General features: G+C 38.2%; 1 protein-coding gene and 1 long non-coding RNA gene across 2 annotated transcripts; both read right to left on the minus strand.

Moving 5' to 3' along the window:
• Nucleotides 1–3,430: 3,430 nt before the first annotated feature.
• LOC146686996 (ATP-dependent DNA helicase PIF1-like) lies at nucleotides 3,431–8,923 on the minus strand. Its single transcript, XM_085437973.1, has 4 exons — nucleotides 7,073–8,923; nucleotides 5,296–5,412; nucleotides 5,076–5,179; nucleotides 3,431–4,973 (listed from the first exon to the last, which is right to left on the minus strand). The coding sequence occupies exons 1-2, from the start codon at nucleotides 8,522–8,524 to the stop codon at nucleotides 5,407–5,409; spliced, it is 1,458 nt and encodes a 485-aa protein (XP_085294099.1). The 5' UTR covers nucleotides 8,525–8,923; the 3' UTR covers nucleotides 3,431–4,973; nucleotides 5,076–5,179; nucleotides 5,296–5,406.
• Nucleotides 8,924–14,326: 5,403 nt separating this feature from the next.
• LOC146686997 (uncharacterized) lies at nucleotides 14,327–16,574 on the minus strand. The gene is made up of 3 exons (XR_014916269.1): nucleotides 16,231–16,574; nucleotides 15,485–15,512; nucleotides 14,327–15,056 (listed from the first exon to the last, which is right to left on the minus strand). It is a non-coding gene; the product is annotated as an uncharacterized LOC146686997 (long non-coding RNA).
• Nucleotides 16,575–19,921: the final 3,347 nt, after the last annotated feature.

Raw genomic sequence — 19,921 nt, forward strand, 5'->3', positions numbered from 1 at the left:
ACTAGAAAGTGCATTTTCTGAAGAAACTGCAGTGTGAATGCTTGAATCTGAATGTATGCACTGAAATGAATTAATTGCTGAATTTTGAGTTAAAAATATTGAATGAGATTTAAAAAAAAAACAAAAAAAAAACGAATTTAACCTGAAAACAAAGGTGCTGAACTGCTAAAAGCTGAAGGTTACACAGAAGAAGGAGTTGGAAAAAACTGAAAATGTTTTAAATGTAAATTAGAAAACCCTAAGAAATGAGAAAAGAACATTTAGAGTCAGAAAACATCTGAATGAATATTAAAAGGTCATATTCTTTGAATCACTGAATGACTCAAATGTGATCCCTCCACTTTGATCCACACAGTTTAAAAAATTTAAAAGTCTGAGCTTTGAAAGACAGTGTTGGAAAGAGAACAACGATGGTGACATTTTGAGGGTAAAATGAAGGCTGTAACACTGTGGACACAGCAGCAGTTGAAAGAGAAGTGTTTAAGATGAATCTTGGTACAGTGGCAGGCAGAGCTCGTTAAGCAGGCAGGTGTGAGCCTGGTTGCTATAGTGACTGCACCCAATGGCTCCATACACACGTACACAGACATGCGCCTCACTTTTGCTGCTTAAAATGAACAGAAAAGTCAGGCCGAAACAAATCGTTCCCAAATGAAAAGTAAAAGTCGTATTGACAAAATTCTTTCACCGTGAGCGACAGCAATGTCTAGTCTACCTAATTCTCAGTTTTCATGCCTGTGGAGCTTATTATATGGACGTGGTGACAGTGGAAAGACACCATGCTCTTCTGATTTTCAAACGAACCTTCTGAGCCATTTTAACATTAGAGTCTATGGAAGAGTTGGAGGGAGGAGGCTGTGCATTGGTGACATTTACGAAAGAACCATAACACCTAGGACAATAGTAAACACATTGGATGAAAGAGGACAGCCATGGCTACGTTTTGAGGGTAAAATCATACCTGTAGAGCAAACGCTGCGGACACAGCAGCAGTTTTAAAAAAGATTTTAAGATTAATTTTTTTGCTCCTCTCACTCTAGCAGTTGAGCTGCCTCACTCTAGCCCCAACATTCCGTCCCATACACACCCATTATAAACTCTGAAACGGGTGAAAAAACATCATGAAACTTAAACTGGAACTGAAGAAAAAGTATAATAGATATTGAAAAGATAAATACAAGTTGAATAGTTGAATGTCTTGTCTTCGTTTTAAAGTTTGAATGGTGGCTCTATGTGAATGTATGTTGAAGTAGTAAGAGTTTCAAAATGAGTAAGTTGAATGAGAATTTGAAGGGTCTCCCCATTGAAATACATGGGAAATTTTTGTTGAATAAAGTTGAATAAAATTAAAAATATAAATGTTAAAAATGAGAAAAATAGAAGCAATGTTGTCCAAAATAATAGGAATCTAACGATGTTTGAATGGTTTTTCTAAGTTGAACGGTTTTGAAGGAGTAGGCTTTCAAAAAACGTACGGAATACAGAATAAAATATAATAACTAGAAAGTGCATTTTCTGAAGAAACTGCAGTGTGAATGCTTGAATCTGAATGTATGCACTGAAATGAATTAATTGCTGAATTTTGAGTTAAAAATATTGAATGAAATTAAAAAAAAACAAAAAAACAAATTTAACCTGAAAACAAAGGTGCTGAACTGCTAAAAGCTGAAGGTTACACAGAAGCAGAAGTTGGAAAAAAGCTGAAAATGTTTTAATTGTAAATTAGAAAAACCTAAGAAATGAGAAAAGAACATTTAGAGTCAGAAAACATCTGAAAGAATATTAAAAGGTCATATTCTTTGAATCACTGAATGACTAAAATGTGATCCCTCCACTTGGACCCACACAGTTTAAAAAGTTTACATCTCTGAGCTTTGAAAGACAAGATGTTGGAAAAAGAACAACGCTGGCGACGTTTTGAGGGTAAAATGATGGCTGTAACACTGTGGACACAGCAGCAGTTGAAAGAGAAGTGCTTAAGTTGAATCTTGGCAGAGTGGCAGGCAGAGCTCGTTAAGCAGGCAGGTGTGAGCCTGGTTGCTATAGTGACCGCACCCAATGGCTCCATACACACGTACACAGACATGCACCTCACTTTTGCTGCTTAAAATGAACAGAAAAGTCAGGCCGAAACAAATCGCTCCCAAATGAAAAGTAAAAGTCGTATTGACGAAATTCTTTCACCGTGAGTGACAGCAATGTCTAGTCTACCAAATTCTCAGTTTTCATGCCTGTGGAGTTTATTATATGGACGTGGTGACAGTGTAAAGACACCATGCTCTTCTGATTTTCAAACGAACCTTCTGAGCCATTTTAACATTAGAGTCTATGGAAGAGTTGGAGGGAGGAGGCTGTGCATTGGTGACATTTACGAAAGAACCATAACACCTAGGACAATAGTAAACACATTGGATGAAAGAGGACAGCGATGGCTACGTTTTGAGGGTAAAATCATACCTGTAGAGCAAACGCTGCGGACACAGCAGCAGTTTTAAAAAATATTTTAAGATTAATTTTTTTGCTCCTCTCACTCTAGCAGTTGAGCTGCCTCACTCTAGCCCCAACATTCCGTCCCATACACACCCATTATAAACTCTGAAACGGGTGAAAAAACATCATGAAACTTAAACTGGAACTGAAGAAAAAGTATAATAGATATTGAAAAGATAAATACAAGTTGAATAGTTGAATGTCTTGTCTTCGTTTTAAAGTTTGAATGGTGGCTCTATGTCAATGTATGTGGAAGTAGTAAGAGTTTAAAAATGAGTAAGTTGAATGAGGATTTGAAGGGTCTCCCCATTGAAATACATTATAAATTTTTGTTGAATAAAGTTGAATAAAATTAAAAATATAAATGTTAAAAATATGAAAAATAGAAGCAGTGTTGTCCAAAAGAATAGGAATCTAACGGTGTTTGAATGGTTTTTCTAAGTTGAACGGTTTTGAAGGAGTAGGCTTTCAAAAAACGTACGGAATAGATAATAATAATAAAATAGAATAATAATAAAGATTCGAATAACAATACTGTGAATGCTTTTCAAGCATTCACACTAATAAAGATTAGAAGAACAATACTGTGAATGCTTTTCAAGCATTCACACTAATAACTAGAAAGTGCATTTTCTGAAGAAACTGCAGTGTGAATGCTTGAATCTGAATGTATGCACTGAAATGAATTAATTGCTGAATTTAAGTTAAAAATTCCGAATGAGCTGGAAAATACAGAAATTTTCACCTGAAAACAAAAGTGCAGAACTTTTGAAAGCTGATGTTCACACAGAAGAAGTTGGAAAAAAGCTAAACATGTTTAAAATGTAAATAATAAAAAGATGAGTAATGACAAAAGAAAATTTAGAGTCAGAAAACCTCTGAATGAATATTAAAAGTTCAAATTCTTCTAATTGAAATGAACTTAAAAGATGAACAAAAATTCTGGAGAAAATACAAACTTTAATATACAGCATAATGTTTTTCAGACATATACACATGTGTATATCATGTTTAATAGTATTACATACATCAATTTGTTTTGTATGTCATAGAAAATAACATAAAAATCTTAAGTCATATTTTACAGCTTCTTTCTGAAAAGGACTAGTAGAATAAATAAAAATAACTAAATTAAATAACTAAATAAAAAATAATAAGCAAGATATGAAATACATGAAAATTCAACTTTTAAAACCACAATCCTGAACCTTTAAATTGTGTTGGTTTCTTAGAACATGGCTGAACAGCTGTTTCTATCGGTCTACTTAATCTGTCTACACATCTTTTTATTACTCATTCTTCTTTATGTTTTAATGTAAACACAGTCCACACAGTGGTAAAAGAGAACTGTATAGAGATTTTTGAGTAAAGTCAAATGAAAGCGTAAGGTGGTGACACAGTTTAACACATGCAAATAATCAAATAAACACATTAGTCCTTTTTGTGAACATGGATAAATAAGTATCAATAGCATTGTTCAGCCATGCCACTAAATGCTTTTTTACACATTGTTTTAACCTGGGCTCAGACACAAAGTCCCAAAATTAGTTAGTCCCTGACTTTGAGTTGTGGTTATGACTAATTATTATACACAAGGCTTTATCTATCTGAACTCTAAGGACACAAATATGAAAAAAAAAACCTATACTTACCAGCTGATACCCCACACTACACACTAGGTGTGCCATGTGACCTGAAACTTTGGTACAAAATCATCATAATCATTCTGTTAACACTGTTTTTTAACGCTGTTTGTGTTGCTGTTCAGCAGTTTAAAATGTTTTAGATTGGATTACATGGAATGAATTTGAATTTTCTTGGGGGGTTTTGTGTGTGTTTTGTTCTTAGCAGATTTTTTCTTCCATACTGTTGAATTCCAGTTACCACATTTCTGGTCATATGACATCCCGAGTGCCCACTTAAAAAAAATCCCCACAGTTAATTCAACATTAGAACAAAATAAAAATATCCATCCATCCATCCATTCGCTTCCGCTTATCCTTTCCAGGGTCGCGGGGGGCGCTGGAGCCTATCCCAGCTGTCATAGGGCGAAAGGCGGGGTACACCCTGGACAGGTCGCCAGTCTGTCACAGGGCCAACACACAGGGACAGACAACCATTCACACTCACATTCACTCGCACATTCACACCTAGTGACAATTTGGATTAATCAATTAACCTATCCCCACAAATAAAAAAATAAAAATATGTTAAAGAAAAAAAGGTTTGCTCTGTGATGAAATACTAAATAAGCATACATTGTACAGAGCACTAACAATGACAACAATCCTTTAGCCTGTTGATCAGAGAGAGGCAGTCATTATGTCCATTTAAAACCTGTAATCACAGAGCACATCGTTTCTGTGAAACTATAAAGTCCCATATGATCCTCATCATGTCCAGTGACTTCAGAGTGGATCCTCCCTGTCATCCAGCCACAGTTTGATGTGTGGCAAGCAGCACAGAAGCAGGATAGCTGAGGACTTTAAAAGAAGAGCAGAAAACAGGAATATGTAGTTGTAAATGTAAATATCAGTGATACTTGTCTTGTCAAAGGGAATACAATAATGAAAATGTTAACTTACACACTCATTTAGGGAGGATCTTGACACTGCACAGAGGAGGCACAGTCAGTCTGACAATGATGGTGATCTCCAGGGATGTTTTCCTGCAGCAACATTCCTGCCAACTGGCCATATGATCCAGAGTAGTGGGTTTGTAATGAACAGAAAGGTGTATATGTTAGGTAGTGTGCACTCAGAGCTGGTCCTAAGAAACAAACACATCCTGTAATAAACTGAATACCTGTAGTAGTGCTGCTGCAAATATGAAGCCCTTCTATCATGAGTGGTTTCAAAGAAGGTGTTTTGGAGGCTCAGTCACAGAAACTGTGCCGTCTGTTCAGTCCTGAGTGTCTCAGCTCTGAAGGGGATGGATCACAGAGGGAAACACCTGAGTACAGACATTACAATACACTCTAACACTCCTAAGGTCAAGTGAAAACACAATTTAAACACTTTACAAAGAATGAATACATGTTTTCATGGAAATTATGTCATTAACCCTTTTTGTTGTGAGTAAATCTCACCGACTGCTTGTGGGACAAGCTAGAAGGAAGACTTATCACAGAATCTCTCCTGTGCTCCAGATGTGAAGTCTCACGCTCTGATTGTATGGCGATGAAGATGGTGATGATGAAGTTTCTCTGATCTGTGGCATTACAGTTTCTGGCTGCTATGTGCTTCACATTGTTGGATTTTACATGTGAAGCTTGGAGAAGACACAGGAGGACTGTGTCTTGCTTAAAAAAAAAAAAGAAAAAAAAAGGAAACCTAACAGGAAAGGAAACCCCCCCCCTCAACTCCCACCGTACCCTCCCCCTCCCCCCCCCCCCTCCCACTCAACTCCCCAACCTCACACCATCCAATGTCTATACAAATGTAGGGTATCAGCTGGTAACAGAAAGCAAGTGTAACATATGCACTACATATGTAACACTGCTGAAACATTTCTGGCCAGAAATGTGCAGTTATCAACCCAGACCCACCCTGATGATTGCACTGGCCAGAAACATGATAAAAGCTCATAAAAATTTATGTTTCATAGTAAAATTGGTCCAAAAATATAATCGTATACTTTTGAAAAAGTTTAAAGTTTATAACAAACCAAAATAATAACATTTTTGTAAATAGTATTTCAAAATAGAGGCACACATAAAGTGGCTTAACTGTCATTATTGCTGTAATTAGGTTTGTTTGTTTGTTTGTTTGTTTTTTTAAAAAGCAACCTTTAGTCATTATTGTTCTCTCAGAAACAATGAAGAAGCTGTTGAACATTTATGTGTTGTGTAGGCAATCCTCTGGTCCACCCTCCCTCCCTCCCAGCCACAGTGAGACTGGGGCAGCCTGGCAGGATGTTGAAGCCTGGCTGCAGAGAGGATATGCCTACACTATTCATTTTAAACTGCTATATTTGATTTTTCTGACATTTATAGGTTACTGTTAGTGAATTTTAGATTTTCTGTAATAAATAAAATTGTCATCTTTTACTGATATCATTACTTAATTCATGTAATTGTATTTTATGTAAACAATTCAAACATTATACTGCAATGCAGGGCGTCAACTTTTAAATATCGCTCTACTTTATGTCTGTGAAGGTTCTCAGTCATCCAGGTCATCGTAGTCAAAGGAGCTTGCAAAGAAAAGCGTCTGGACTTCTTTCTGGAGTTCAAGCATCGCTCTACTTTCTTAAGTCATTCAAAAATATAGATATTACTTACTGTATTCAAAGATCTAGATCATGAATCATCACAGGACAATACACAGTATACTGGGTCATGGTAACTATGGTAGGTCTTCATGACTCCAGAATGGAGACATCGATCTGACTGAGAAATGAAAATTAGGTCAAGCAGTGTGTTCTTCTCTGTGGTAGGGGCAGTGATGACCTGTGCGTATCCCCTAGACTCAAACAGCTCCAGGATTGGTTTGTTTGCACTGGATAAAACATTCTCATTAAAATCACCACAAACTATGATGGGATGACAGTCCATGATCTCCAATGAGTCTAATAGGCTTACCAGGTTTTTCAGGAATGGCCTCAGAGTGTAGTCTGGAGGTCTGTATACAACTGCAATCAGAGCACTGACTGGTGCTTCAACCTTTAAAGCCAGAAATTCAAGGTCAGTTACATTATGGATGTACTGTTTTTCATGCACTTGAATGTCACTTTTCACATAAACAGCAACTCCACCACCACTTCTGTTTGCCATCTGGGGAAAGTTTGTGTAGGACAGGTGTCTGTTGCGTTTGAACAAATTGTAATTTTCCAAGTGGAGACTCTCTGCGACAAAAGAGCCCCGCAGGTGTGTTTCTGTTAGGCACAAAACATCTGCTAGACACAATTCATGGTGACTTTTGATGTCATTAATGTGAGCTGGCAGTCCCTCTGTATTATGATGAACAATGGTGAAAACCTCTGACCTGCTCAGTGTTTGCCTCACGTGTAGAAGAGGCATCATGTCATCAAGGTTGGCTTGTCTCATGTTCTCAAGCGCTGCAGTGATTTCTGGGTTGGTGAATATTTTTTTCTCCTCCATATCAAGAAGATACAGTCCACTGAGAGACGTCACTCTACTGACAGCTACGTAGGCCATGCCGGGCTCAAAAATGCTCTTAAGAGAGACAACAGCTGATGTAGTTGTCATACCCTGTACCTTATGTATTGTACATGCAAAGGCCAGCTTCACTGGGAACTGTCTTCGTACCACTCCTTTCTGCTTCAGATTCTCCTCTGCTCTCTCAATGTACACCATGTCGTCTGCTGGTGTGCGGTTATTCTTTCCAGATGTCTCATTATCCATTTTAAGTCCAAGCTTGATGATGTGTTGGTCGTTTTCAGAGTGAACTACTCTAAGTAGTATTCCAAAAGCTCCATTAACCAAACCATTTTGTATGTCAATGTTTCTGGTGAGCATGACACGAGCTCCTTCTGCAACTTTCAGTGTGTCTGGTAACTCGTTTTTACCTCCTTTCAATGGTCTGTCTTGAAGTGCCATTCTGCCAGTTCTAGGATCTTTTCTATAATCATCTGCATGGATGTCAATGATATGAGTGTGGAGCAGAGCCAGTGTTGCAGAGTTGTGTGCATCCACTTCTTTATTAGTTGCAAAAATGTGCAACGCATCAGTTGGACAAAGGGCTGGTTCAGTTATGGCCTGTGACAACAAATTTCTATCTGCTTCGCAAAGCTCATCCAACTTTCCTTTCACACGAATTCTGTTCAGCATCTCTGCAAAGACAACATCATCTTTCTGACGCATAATCTCAGTCAGAGTGATCATCTGAAAATGCTCCCGCCACAGGTCGATCTCGGACGGGTCGTGCACACAGAGAGGTTTAGACTGTCGCACTGGGGGTAGCTGATAGAAGTCTCCGACAGCAATGACTGACATGCCTCCAAAGGGTCTCCGAGTCCCTTTGATCTGTTTGAGTCTTGCATCTACATATGCAAACAGATGTCTTGACACCATAGACACTTCGTCAATGACGATTATTTCAGCATTCAAAAGTTCTGATCTGACTTCATCCAGCTGATTGCCAAGTCCCTGAATGGGAGGTTTTAAGCTTCTAGGCAGCTTGAGAAGAGAATGCAGTGTTGTTCCAGAAATGTTAAATGCTGCAGTCCCAGTGAAAGCAGTTAACAGGACAGTGGGTTTTGATATGTCAACGTCGTCTGCATATCTGGGCACTTTGCTCAGTATCTTAGATGCTTCTGAGTAGATGCATTTGATAAGATGTGATTTTCCTGTTCCAGCACCACCATTAATATAAAAGAAAAACTGCTCTGGATTTAGAGCACAGACTCTTTTAATGCACCAGTCTCTAACTGCATAAAATATGCAGGCTTGCTTCTTGTTCAGATTCTGAAACATCTGACGCAACAATGTGGGATCAATAGCAGGGGGTTCCCTGATGGCTCTGACTTCTGTTGAAGCATCAGCCTGACGGCTGTAGTCGGGCACATCTTCCTGTTCATTTTCATTGTCTCGCTCTCTTTCTTGTTCAACAAGTGGCAACCTTACGAGATCTGATTCAGGTGCCAGATTACACCATTCGTCAGTCACACCTCTGTTCTGCTCATATTCCTCAACAGCGCTCTCGATCTCCTCACTGTTTTTCTCATATTTTTCTCTGTTTCTTTTGACAATGTGTTGCACGTACTCAAGATGGTCAGTACCTGGTAGCTGTACACAGCCAGCACCATAGAAAGCCTGATAGGTTGGCAACGATGGTGTTTTCAGTTCGTGGTCTGAACGATGAGGAAGGTACAGTTTAAGCAGTCTTCCGTAATATTGCTCTGGATGTTTTTCTTGTGAGCAGCGGTGAAATCTGATGATAGCAGGCTTATTGTTTTTGCGCCTTTGCACAAACCCCATCTCATTGAGAAGGGGCAAAACATCTTTACCTTTTTTCTGTTGGCCATAGACAATCCTGCAAGTAGCAGCAAAGTCTGCCATGCACATCTCCTCATACTCTGGTGTTTCAGGTCTGGCTTTGTATTTGTCATTCAAAGATGTCATCCAAACATTGGAAGACTCAGGTGTTGTGTTGTCCAGAACTGACAGGGGACGACTCATTTTCACAGGATTATCATCAGTTGGAATGAATATTACAGCACGTGAGCATTGCTTCATGTGAAGACCACATGCACGAGCAACACACTCCTGTGCACTGATCTCTCGCTTCTTTGAATATGCCTGCATGACGGCTCTCATTTCATCGCACTCATTTACACTGTCCTTATGGGAGTTCTCAATGACAGTTTTCAGGTACTCAGATAGCCCGCCCTCTTTTTTTGATATATATTTCATTAAATAATTTGCAGCACCAAAAGCATCTAAAACAAAGCTTATGTCGATATTACTGTTCCAGGCTTCAAGCAGATGTGGATTATAGCCGTTTATCCAAGAGTCTTTTGGATCACGCTTTAGTATGATCGTACTCCTCATGTTCATTTTATTCAGGTATCTCTCATATTCTGCATGTGTCAACTTGCATCTTTCCAAGAGCTGCTCTAAACTCATGGAAGCAGTTTCAGGTTCATTCAGCAGCTGGTTCAGTGGTCTGAGCTTGTTCTTTGCCGTTTCTACTTCCAGTGCATCATCCTCACTGGGTCTTGTGATCATTGTCTCATTGCAGGGTGGTTTGGGAAAACCAAAACGGCACCCGGAGCTTAAACTCCTAAAGCACGTCTTTGTGTGGTTCTTACTGTGTTTTTGCACTTCTGTTACTTTTTTGTACAGTTCAGGTTGTTTATGTGGATCAGGCAGCTGAGCTGTGATGTATTTGTTTATAAAATCAAGAACAGTTTGCTCATCATCCTCCTCAAACACAGGAGCACCTTCTACCCACAGGAGGCAGTGTATGTGTGGGCTTCCTCTGTGCTGAAACTCAACTCTGTAAAAGTAGTCAATGACTTTGCCAAGTGGCTCTGCGGGAGATAAGAGTAAATCTCTGAATAATGCTTCAACTCTCTTGTCAAACATGCGCATTGTTGTGACAGGATTGCTTCTCAGGATGTCACACTTTGCTGACCAGTCGAGTCCTTCAAAATTCACTTGTTCACCTTGCTGCCTTGTTATTGCCTCGATCACTTCAGGCCAGCGCATTTCAGCAGCTGAAAATGTGCAAAAGAACGTGGGAGTACCCAACTGTCTGATCATGGCAAAAAGATCTCTTGTTGTTTTCTCCCAATAGGCTGGGGTTCCTCTCAGAGGCTGCATGAATCTCACTGCATCTTTATTTCGCACCAGTTTCTCCACCTCATGTTTATCTTGTAACATGCCTGAGGTTATTTTTCTACCATCTCTGGTCAGAGGCTTTGCCTTCCTTAACTGTACTGTCATGCTGGATGTAGCCAAGTGTATTTCAGTCACAAACTGTGCAAAGAATAAATAGTTTGTGTCTTTGGCAAAACGATCATCAATGCAGAAAAGTCTTGATTTGAAATACCCACTGGGGGATACTTTGATCAGCCTTCTTTCATCAAGTGTGTTTTGGCCTGTAGGAAACTGCACAGGGAAGGCCATGGCCTCCAGTTTAGGTGTTTTGAAAAAACTTATTGGATTGTTTCTCTCTGCAGGAGCAACAGAGTAGATTCCTTCACTGAAACATAATATCTCCTCAGCCACATCAGGGGGCTGCAAACAGGACTCGAGTGCAAAACCACCATTAGTCAGTCCATCTGCTTGCTCTGAATCATCTCTCATCTGTTCATGCGATTGTTCACCATCACAGGGTAACATGTCAATGTCCTGTTCATTTATATTTTGTGCTTCACTCAGTGCATTTTTCTCACAGCTGTCAATTTCCATTAAATCAGCCTCATCATAATCGTCCTCATTCATGTTTTCATCATCATCATCCTCATCATCTTCATCAGGAAGAGTTGGATCACACAGCTCAGCATCATCTCTGATGCTCACATCCTTATACTGTGGATGAATCTGCTTGAGTTTATGCAGTGCTTGCACAAGTTTAGACCAGCTTACAGTCTGAAACAGCTGATGACCTTTGTAAGACAAGCGTCTCTTCAGTTTTACTCTCAAGACCTGAGAATTAATTCTTAATCGAGGCAATGCTTCAACAGTTTCCTGTACCTCTGATGGGACACAGACCACATTTCCTCTAATTGCTCTTTGTCTGCCTTTGGGAAGAGGAATGATCTTGGCAAATGGTATGCACTTGGCTATGAGATGTCTCTCCAGTATGTTGAGATCAGACAGTTCAGGTGGAGTATCAGCAAGATCCAGTTTATTGGCAACAGCAAGCGCTGGCATGGATCCATTTTTAAGATGATTGTGGCAGGTGTGACAAATCCACTCTCTCTTTCTCTCATCGGGAACATTGCACTGCTCATTTCTGCAGTTTTCATCACAAACATGAACAAATCTTCCAGTCAAACATGTTGCAACTACATGTGGGTTTTTGACATACTTTGACCTTGTGCAGGGTCGCACTTGGTTTGGAAATGAAGCCTTGAAGCATACAGTACATGGGTATGATGGTCCAGCTTTGATTTGTGATTTGAACACAGATATGGCCTCGTTGATCACACTGTTGTCACTCTCTTGGGTTTGTCTGTTCACCCATCTGTATTTCCTTTTTATTTTCATTGCACATCTCATGTTGTGCATAATCCTGAATGCAAGATTACTTTGATACCTGTCTCGCATTAGTTGTTTCATTAGTTGTCTGTGTCTTACTCTGAATGCATTGTCACGTGCATAACGCTGAGTCACTCGAGATCTCTGTCTCTCTCTGAATTCAGGGTTTTCTTGATACCTTTTAGTTATATAGTTTTTTTGTTTTTGTCTAAATTCAGCATTGTCACAGTAGCGTCTTTTAATATATTGTTGTTGTTTCTTTCTAAATTCATCGTTCTCACAGTAGCGTCTTTTAATATATTGTTGTTGTTTCTTTCTAACTGTAGCATTCTCAGAAAAACGTTTTTTAACATATTGTTTTTGTTTCTTTCTGAATTCATCATTTTCACAGTAACGTCTTCTAATATATTGCTGTTGTTTCTGTCTGAATTCATCATTTTCACAGTAACGTCTTCTAATATATTGCTGTTGTTTCTGTCTGAATTCATCATTTTCACAGTAACGTCTTTTCATATACTGTTGTTGTTTTTGTCTAACTTCAGGATTGTTTTTATATGTCTCGCTTGTGCAAGATTTTTTCTTTTCTTTGTAATCTTTATTTGAAGCATACTTTTGTCGTTCTTTCCTTTTTTGGTTTTCTTTTCTCTGATTTCTGGGTTTCTCTGATGCCATTAATCTTCTTTTCCTTTTTTGCCTTTGTTGTTTATTAACTTTTTTCACTTTTTGTAAAACTATATCAGAAAGGTCACAGGCAGCAACATTTGTTATGGCAGCATTTGATTGACATGAAAAAGCATCACTTGATGGAAGGAAACTTAATTCACTGCATAGTTCTTCAGTTGGTATATTAGGAGGTTCATTCTGATCTTCATATGATGTGAACTGAGTCATGTGGACTTCTTTTTGTTTCACCAGTGGCGTACAAATGGACATTTGACAAAAGATATTTTCAGTCGGATCAGTGGTTGTGTTTCTCCTTGGAGTAGAGGGGTTTGCTTCATCAACAGTTGTATCAGAGTGAGTAGGTGCCACAGCAGTGGCAGCTGTTGGTCTGCAGACTGTGTCTGTGATAGTATCACTCAGGTTGACTGTGCTCATACTGTAGAACTGCACAGGCTTCAGTTCATAGTTACAAGAGGGTGATATCTCCATCATTTCATAAGAATCTTGGAGCCTCTTAATCATGTCACTGAGGAGTGTGAATTTCAGCATCACAGCTGTACCACGATTACGTGACTGTAGTAGTAGAGGAAGACCAATGGGTGTTCTGGGGTGTGGGTCAAAGAAACCATATATGCCTGATGTGGATCTGAACACTGCGATACACAATCCACTCATAATCAGTAAGGCATACTGCACATCTGACAACAGGCAGCTCAGTCCTGCTTCTAAGCTCAGAAAGGTATCTACTGCCTCCTCTGGAGGTTCTTCAAATGTCCCATACCGGGAAGGCTGTGTCATGTTGACATGATACATAGACCTGCGAGCATCAACTTTGTCTGGCAGCTCATCGGTTGCCAAATGAATATTTTTAGGAAATCTTTTCTTGGCCTCTTTGTACATCACATCACCTTTATCCAAGACCAGATTAAGGTCAGCTGTAGTCATGTTTTCATTCTCATGAAGGAAAGCAAGAAATGTGAGTGAGTTACATGTGCACTGCTTGTTTCTGGAGTCTCCATATTTAGGATGAGCCTGGCTGCGAGATGCACAGACATGTATAACAGAGGGCTGGTTTTCAAGGTTCAGTCTTTCTGCATGAGATGGTCCTGCCACATCACTGTGACAGCCTCTTTTCAAAAAATCAGCATAACCCACCTGTGGGTCACATGACACCTCATGTTGTTCATTAAATTCATGCTGCAGTCCACTCTTTACAGCATCAGCATAAGATACCTGTTGTACATGTGCAGGAACATGTTGACCTGCCTGTTTGACACTGTCAGAATTGGTCTTTGTAGACACAAAGTCTTCTGCAGAGCTCTGAGGAAAATCAAACTCAGCTTGTTCACATGTTGGTACTTTGTGAAACTCATGAAACTTTTTCCAGCGTTGTTTTGCAGCTTGTGACTTTGTCTGCTTCCTTGGCATTTTCACACACTGCAAGTGTTTCTTAGTCTTTAGAAAATATGTTCACAAGATAAGAGTGGCACACACCAGGAGATGTTGTCTTTGTTTTTATATTTCAGTTTTTATTTGTCTTAAACAGTTGTCTTTCGTTTGACAGTTTGTTCTTCAGTTGAGAGAATATTATGCACTCTCTTTATTGGCTTGGCACAACTTAGCAACAAGCCAAGAGTGAAAAACAGGTAGAGAGAAAATTTAGAAGAGAGAACAGGCAGAGCAGGAGAGACACGGCTGGGAAATCACAATCAAACCGTGAATTAGTTTTCTTTGTTTGTTCAGTTTGTTCTCAGGTAGAGGCAATATATGCACTCTTTATTGCTTTAATGGCTTGGCGTTTTTCAGCAGCAAGCCAAGAGTGAAAAACAGGTAGAGAGAAAATTTAGCAGTGAGAACAGACAGAGCAGGAGAGACACGGCTTTAAATCAAACCGCAGATTTTTCTTTGTTTGTTCAGTTTGTTCATAGGTTGAGGCAAAATATGCACTCTTTATTGCTTTGTTGGCTTGGCGTTTTTCAGCAGCAAGCCAAGAGTGAAAAACAGGTAGAGAGAAAATTTAGCAGAGAGAACAGACAGAGCAGGAGAGACACGGCTTTAAATCAAACCGCAATAAGATTCTTGGTTTGGCAAAATTTCTCACAAACCACAGAGTGAAATACAGATGGAAAGAAGGCAGAGACAACAGGTGGAGCAGGACAGAGGATAGAGGGGTTGGGGGGTTGGGATGTGAGAGAGAAGACTGGAGATCTGGTCCTTGTTCTTCTTCTGCACACTGTGAACAAAAAACAAGAAAAAAATTATTTTATTAAAATTATATCACATGGTAATTGTATGAACTAATTGTGACTACTGAAAAAGGACAAAACAAATATTCAAGCTAAACTGTTGTCGGCTGCCATGTGCAAAAAGTTGCATAATTGGGCACTTTTTAAAAGAATAAATATTTAATTAAATTCAGCAATAATATTTTTAAATACAAATATGATTGAGTGAATCATTAATTAATCACATGTAGTGTGACTACAAAAATGTACGAAAAAAATATTTTAGCCCAATTGTTAAGCTGCACTTATGTGTATTTATTATAAAATTGTGTTTAAAAGGTCTAGCACAAAGTTTGAACCCATCACTTTACATCTTATATTAGTCAGATTATTTTATTATTTTGGTCTACTTCTCTTACAGTATGTGCACACCTACCAGGCAAAGCACAGTGTCAGTCAGGTTCCTGAAAGTGTAACACGAGAAATAATACGTTAGTTGTCTGTACAGTGTTATCAGACTAACAGAAATACAAAGCCCACACGACATGATACACTGAACTTATAGTCAGCAGGGTAATTATAGAGTAATATAGCACACCAACTGATACAGCAGTCATTTTACAATTCAAACTAATTAACTGAAGTATTGCCACTTATGTAAGGCTACTGTTAGACTGTTACTAGCCTTAGCATTGCTGCTAGCGCTAGCATTCCGGCTAGCATTAGCACTTCAGTTAGTGTTAGCAATGCAGCTAGCGTTAGCATTGCAGCTAGCGTTAGCAATGCTACTAGCGCTAGCACTCTTACTGTTAAAACTGAGCCACAATGGCAATAATAAAGCTCATTTCTTACTTTTGTCTCACTGACCGGCAAGAAATATCACAGGAATATTATTTTTGTCAGTTAACAAGTGCTAAGGCTAGTGTTAGCACTATAGCTAGCGTTAGCATTGTTGCTAGCATTAGCATTGTTGCTAGCATTAGCATCGAAGCTAGCGTTAGCACTGCTGCTAACAGCAAAACATCATAAACGTATATAAATGATAGCGAAGGTTATTCTTTTTTCTTTCTTCTTTGAATTCTTTTTAACTCTGTTGGACTTGATATGTGAGTTTAAATGTCAAACATGTATTTTTTCCATCATAAAAATAAAACACTGCAGTACTGAGTGTACTGTACTTACCACAGCAGAGAGCGAAGCGGAATGACGACAGTTGGTCCAGTGATAGGTTAAAAACAGATGAGGCGTTCAGGTGGTGCTTGGAAATTTGACCATCAGTTTGAACAGCAATAATGAGCATATACATGTCTGTGTGTTGGTCTCTGTGTGTGACAGACATAGAGAGATAGAGGGAAAAAATACACTATACTAGTGTACAAATTGGTACTTTTTGCCCAAGTATAAGCGAATGAGTGACATACAGAAAAACAGGGCAACTGGCATTAAATGAGCAAATAAAAAGTATTAAATCTTGAACTGTTTTGTGGGTTTTATTTTAAGACTACTTTGAGTGTATTCGTGGGGAGATAAACTATACAGACTATAAACAAAAACATTAAATGAGATTAGATTAGTTAAAAGGTGGGGAAATTAACTACAGACCAATAGATGCTGAGAGCTTTAATTATCCAGTCAGAAAGGATGATTTTGAAGTCATCAACTGACTCCAACTGCCCAGATCTGAAAAACCTTTGTGCCAATCACAATGCTCTACTTAGTTGGCATATACTAACTAGTGACAAACTATTAATCTGTGGCAAAACCCTGTCAAATCTGTCTTATTGTACTATTGAAAAAGTTAATCTTACTACAATCTAACATTTTTAGGTTTAACCTTGGCAGAGTGAGAGAGAGCTCGTTAAGCAGGCAGGTGTGAGCCTGGTTGCTATAATAACTGCACCCAATGGCTCCATACACACGACACAGACATGCGCCTCACTTTTGCTGCTTAAAATGAACAGAAAAGTCAGGCCGAAACAAATTCTTCCCAAATGAAAAGTACATGTCGTGTTGACAAAATTCTTTCACCGTGAGCGACAGCAATGTCTAGTCTACTGAATTCTCAGTTTTCATGTCTGTGGAGTTTATTATATGGACGTGGTGACAGTGGAAAGACACCATGCTCTTCTGATTTTCAAACAAACCTTCTGAGCCATTTTAACATTAGAGTCTATGGAAGAGTTGGAGGGAGGAGGCTGTGCATTGGTGACATTTATGAAAGAACCATAACACCTAGTACAATAGTAAACACATTGGATGAAAGAGGACAGCCATGGCTACGTTTTGAGGGTAAAATCATACCTGTAGAGCAAACGCTGTGGACACAGCAGCAGTTTTAAAAAAGATTTTAAGATTAATTTTTTTGCTCCTCTCACTCTAGCAGTTGAGCTGCCTCACTCTAGCCCCAACATTCCGTCCCATACACACCCATTATAAACTCTGAAACGGGTGAAAAAACATCATGAAACTTAAACTGGAACTGAAGACAAAGCATAATAGATATTGAAAAGATAAATACAAGTTGAATAGTTGAATGTCTTGTCTTCGTTTTAAAGTTTGAATGGTGGCTCTATGTCAATGTATGTGGAAGTAGTAAGAGTTTAAAAATGAGTAAGTTGAATGAGGATTTGAAGGGTATCCCCATTGAAATACATGGGAAATTTTTGTTGAATAAAGTTGAATAAAATTAAAAATATAAATGTTAAAAATGAGAAAAATAGAAGCAATCATGTCCAAAAGAATAGGAATCTAATGGTGTTTGAATGGTTTTTCTAAGTTGAATGGTTTTGAAGGAGTAGGCTTTCAAAAAACGTACGGAATAGATAATAATAAAATAGAACTAGAAAGTGCATTTTCTGAAGAAACTGCAGTGTGAATGCTTGAATCTGAATGTATGCACTGAAATGAATTAATTGCTGAATTTTGAGTTAAAAATATTGAATGAGATTAAAAAAAAAACAAAAAAAAAAACACGAATTTAACCTGAAAACAAAGGTGCTGAACTGCTAAAAGCTGAAGGTTACACAGAAGAAGGAGTTGGAAAAAAACTGAAAATGTTTTAAATGTAAATTAGAAAACCCTAAGAAATGAGAAAAGAACATTTAGAGTCAGAAAACATCTGAATGAATATTAAAAGGTCATATTCTTTGAATCACTGAATGACTAAAATGTGATCCCTCCACTTGGACCCACACAGTTTAAAAAGTTTACATCTCTGAGCTTTGAAAGACAAGATGTTGGAAAAAGAACAACGATGGCGACGTTTTGAGGGTAAAATGATGGCTGTAACACTGTGGACACAGCAGCAGTTGAAAGAGAAGTGCTTAAGATGAATTTTGGCAGAGAGAGAGAGAGAGCTCGTTAAGCAGGCAGGTGTGAGCCTGGTTGCTATAGTGACCGCACCCAAGGGCTCCATACACACGTACACAGACATGCGCCTCACTTTTGCTGCTTAAAATGAACAGAAAAGTCAGGCCGAAACAAATCGTTCCCATATGAAAAGTACAAGTCGTATTGACAAAATTCTTTCACCGTGAGCGACAGCAATGTCTAGTCTACTGAATTCTCAGTTTTCATGCCTGTGGAGTTTATTGTATGGACGTGGTGACAGTGGAAAGACACCATGCTCTTCTGATTTTCAAAAGAACCTTCTGAGCCATTTTAACATTAGAGTCTATGGAAGAGTTGGAGGGAGGAGGCTGTGCATTGGTGACATTTATGAAAGAACCATAACACCTAGGACAATAGTAAACACATTGGATGAAAGAGGACAGCGATGGCTACGTTTTGAGGGTAAAATGGTGGCTGTAGAGCAAACGCTGTGGACACAGCAGCAGTTTTAAAAAATATTTTAAGATTAATTTTTTTGCTCCTCTCACTCTAGCAGTTGAGCTCTCTCACTCTAGCCCCAACATTCCGTCCCATACACACCCATTATAAACTCTGAAACGGGTGAAAAAACATCATGAAACTTAAACTGGAACTGAAGAAAAAGTATAATAGATATTGAAAAGATAAATACAAGTTGAATAGTTGAATGTCTTGTCTTCGTTTTAAAGTTTGAATGGTGGCTCTATGTCAATGTATGTGGAAGTAGTAAGAGTTTAAAAATGAGTAAGTTGAATGAGGATTTGAAGGGTCTCCCCATTGAAATACATTATAAATTTTTGTTGAATAAAGTTGAATAAAATTAAAAATATAAATGTTAAAAATATGAAAAATAGAAGCAGTGTTGTCCAAAAGAATAGGAATCTAACGGTGTTTGAATGGTTTTTCTAAGTTGAACGGTTTTGAAGGAGTAGGCTTTCAAAAAACGTACGGAATAGATAATAATAATAAAAAAATGGAACTAGAAAGTGCATTTTCTGAAGAAACTGCAGTGTGAATGCTTGAATCTGAATGTATGCACTGAAATGAATTAATTGCTGAATGTTAAGTTAAAAATCTGAATGAGCTGGAAAATACAGAATTTTTAACCTGAAAATAAAAGTGCAGAACCTTTGAAAGCTGATGTTCACACAGAAGAAGTTGGAAAAAGCTAAGCATGTTTAAAATGTAAATAATAAAAAGATGAGTAATGACAAAAGAAAATTTAGAGTCAGAAAACCTCTGAATGAATATTAAAAGTTCATATTCTTCTAATTGAAATGAACTTAAAAGATGAACAAACATTCTGCAGAAAATACAAACTTTAATATACAGCATGATGTTTTTCAGACATATACACATGTGTATATCATGTTTAATAGTATTACATACATCAATTTGTTTTGTATGTCATAGAAAATAACATAAAAATCTTAAGTCATATTTTACAGCTTCTTTCTGAAAAGGACTGGTAGAATAAAGAAAAATAACTAAATTAAATAACTAA

This window comes from Copadichromis virginalis, linkage group LG18 (genome assembly GCF_057382275.1).
Source record: "Copadichromis virginalis isolate Kocher_CV1m ecotype Utaka linkage group LG18, C_Virginalis_male_GT1.1, whole genome shotgun sequence".
In the NCBI taxonomy this organism is placed as follows: domain Eukaryota; kingdom Metazoa; phylum Chordata; class Actinopteri; order Cichliformes; family Cichlidae; genus Copadichromis; species Copadichromis virginalis.

Excerpts from the sequence above, each read along its gene's own strand:
- LOC146686996 (XM_085437973.1), bottom strand. The coding sequence starts at position 8,524 with ATGGTGTCAAGACATCTGTTTGCATATGTAGATGCAAGACTCAAACAG.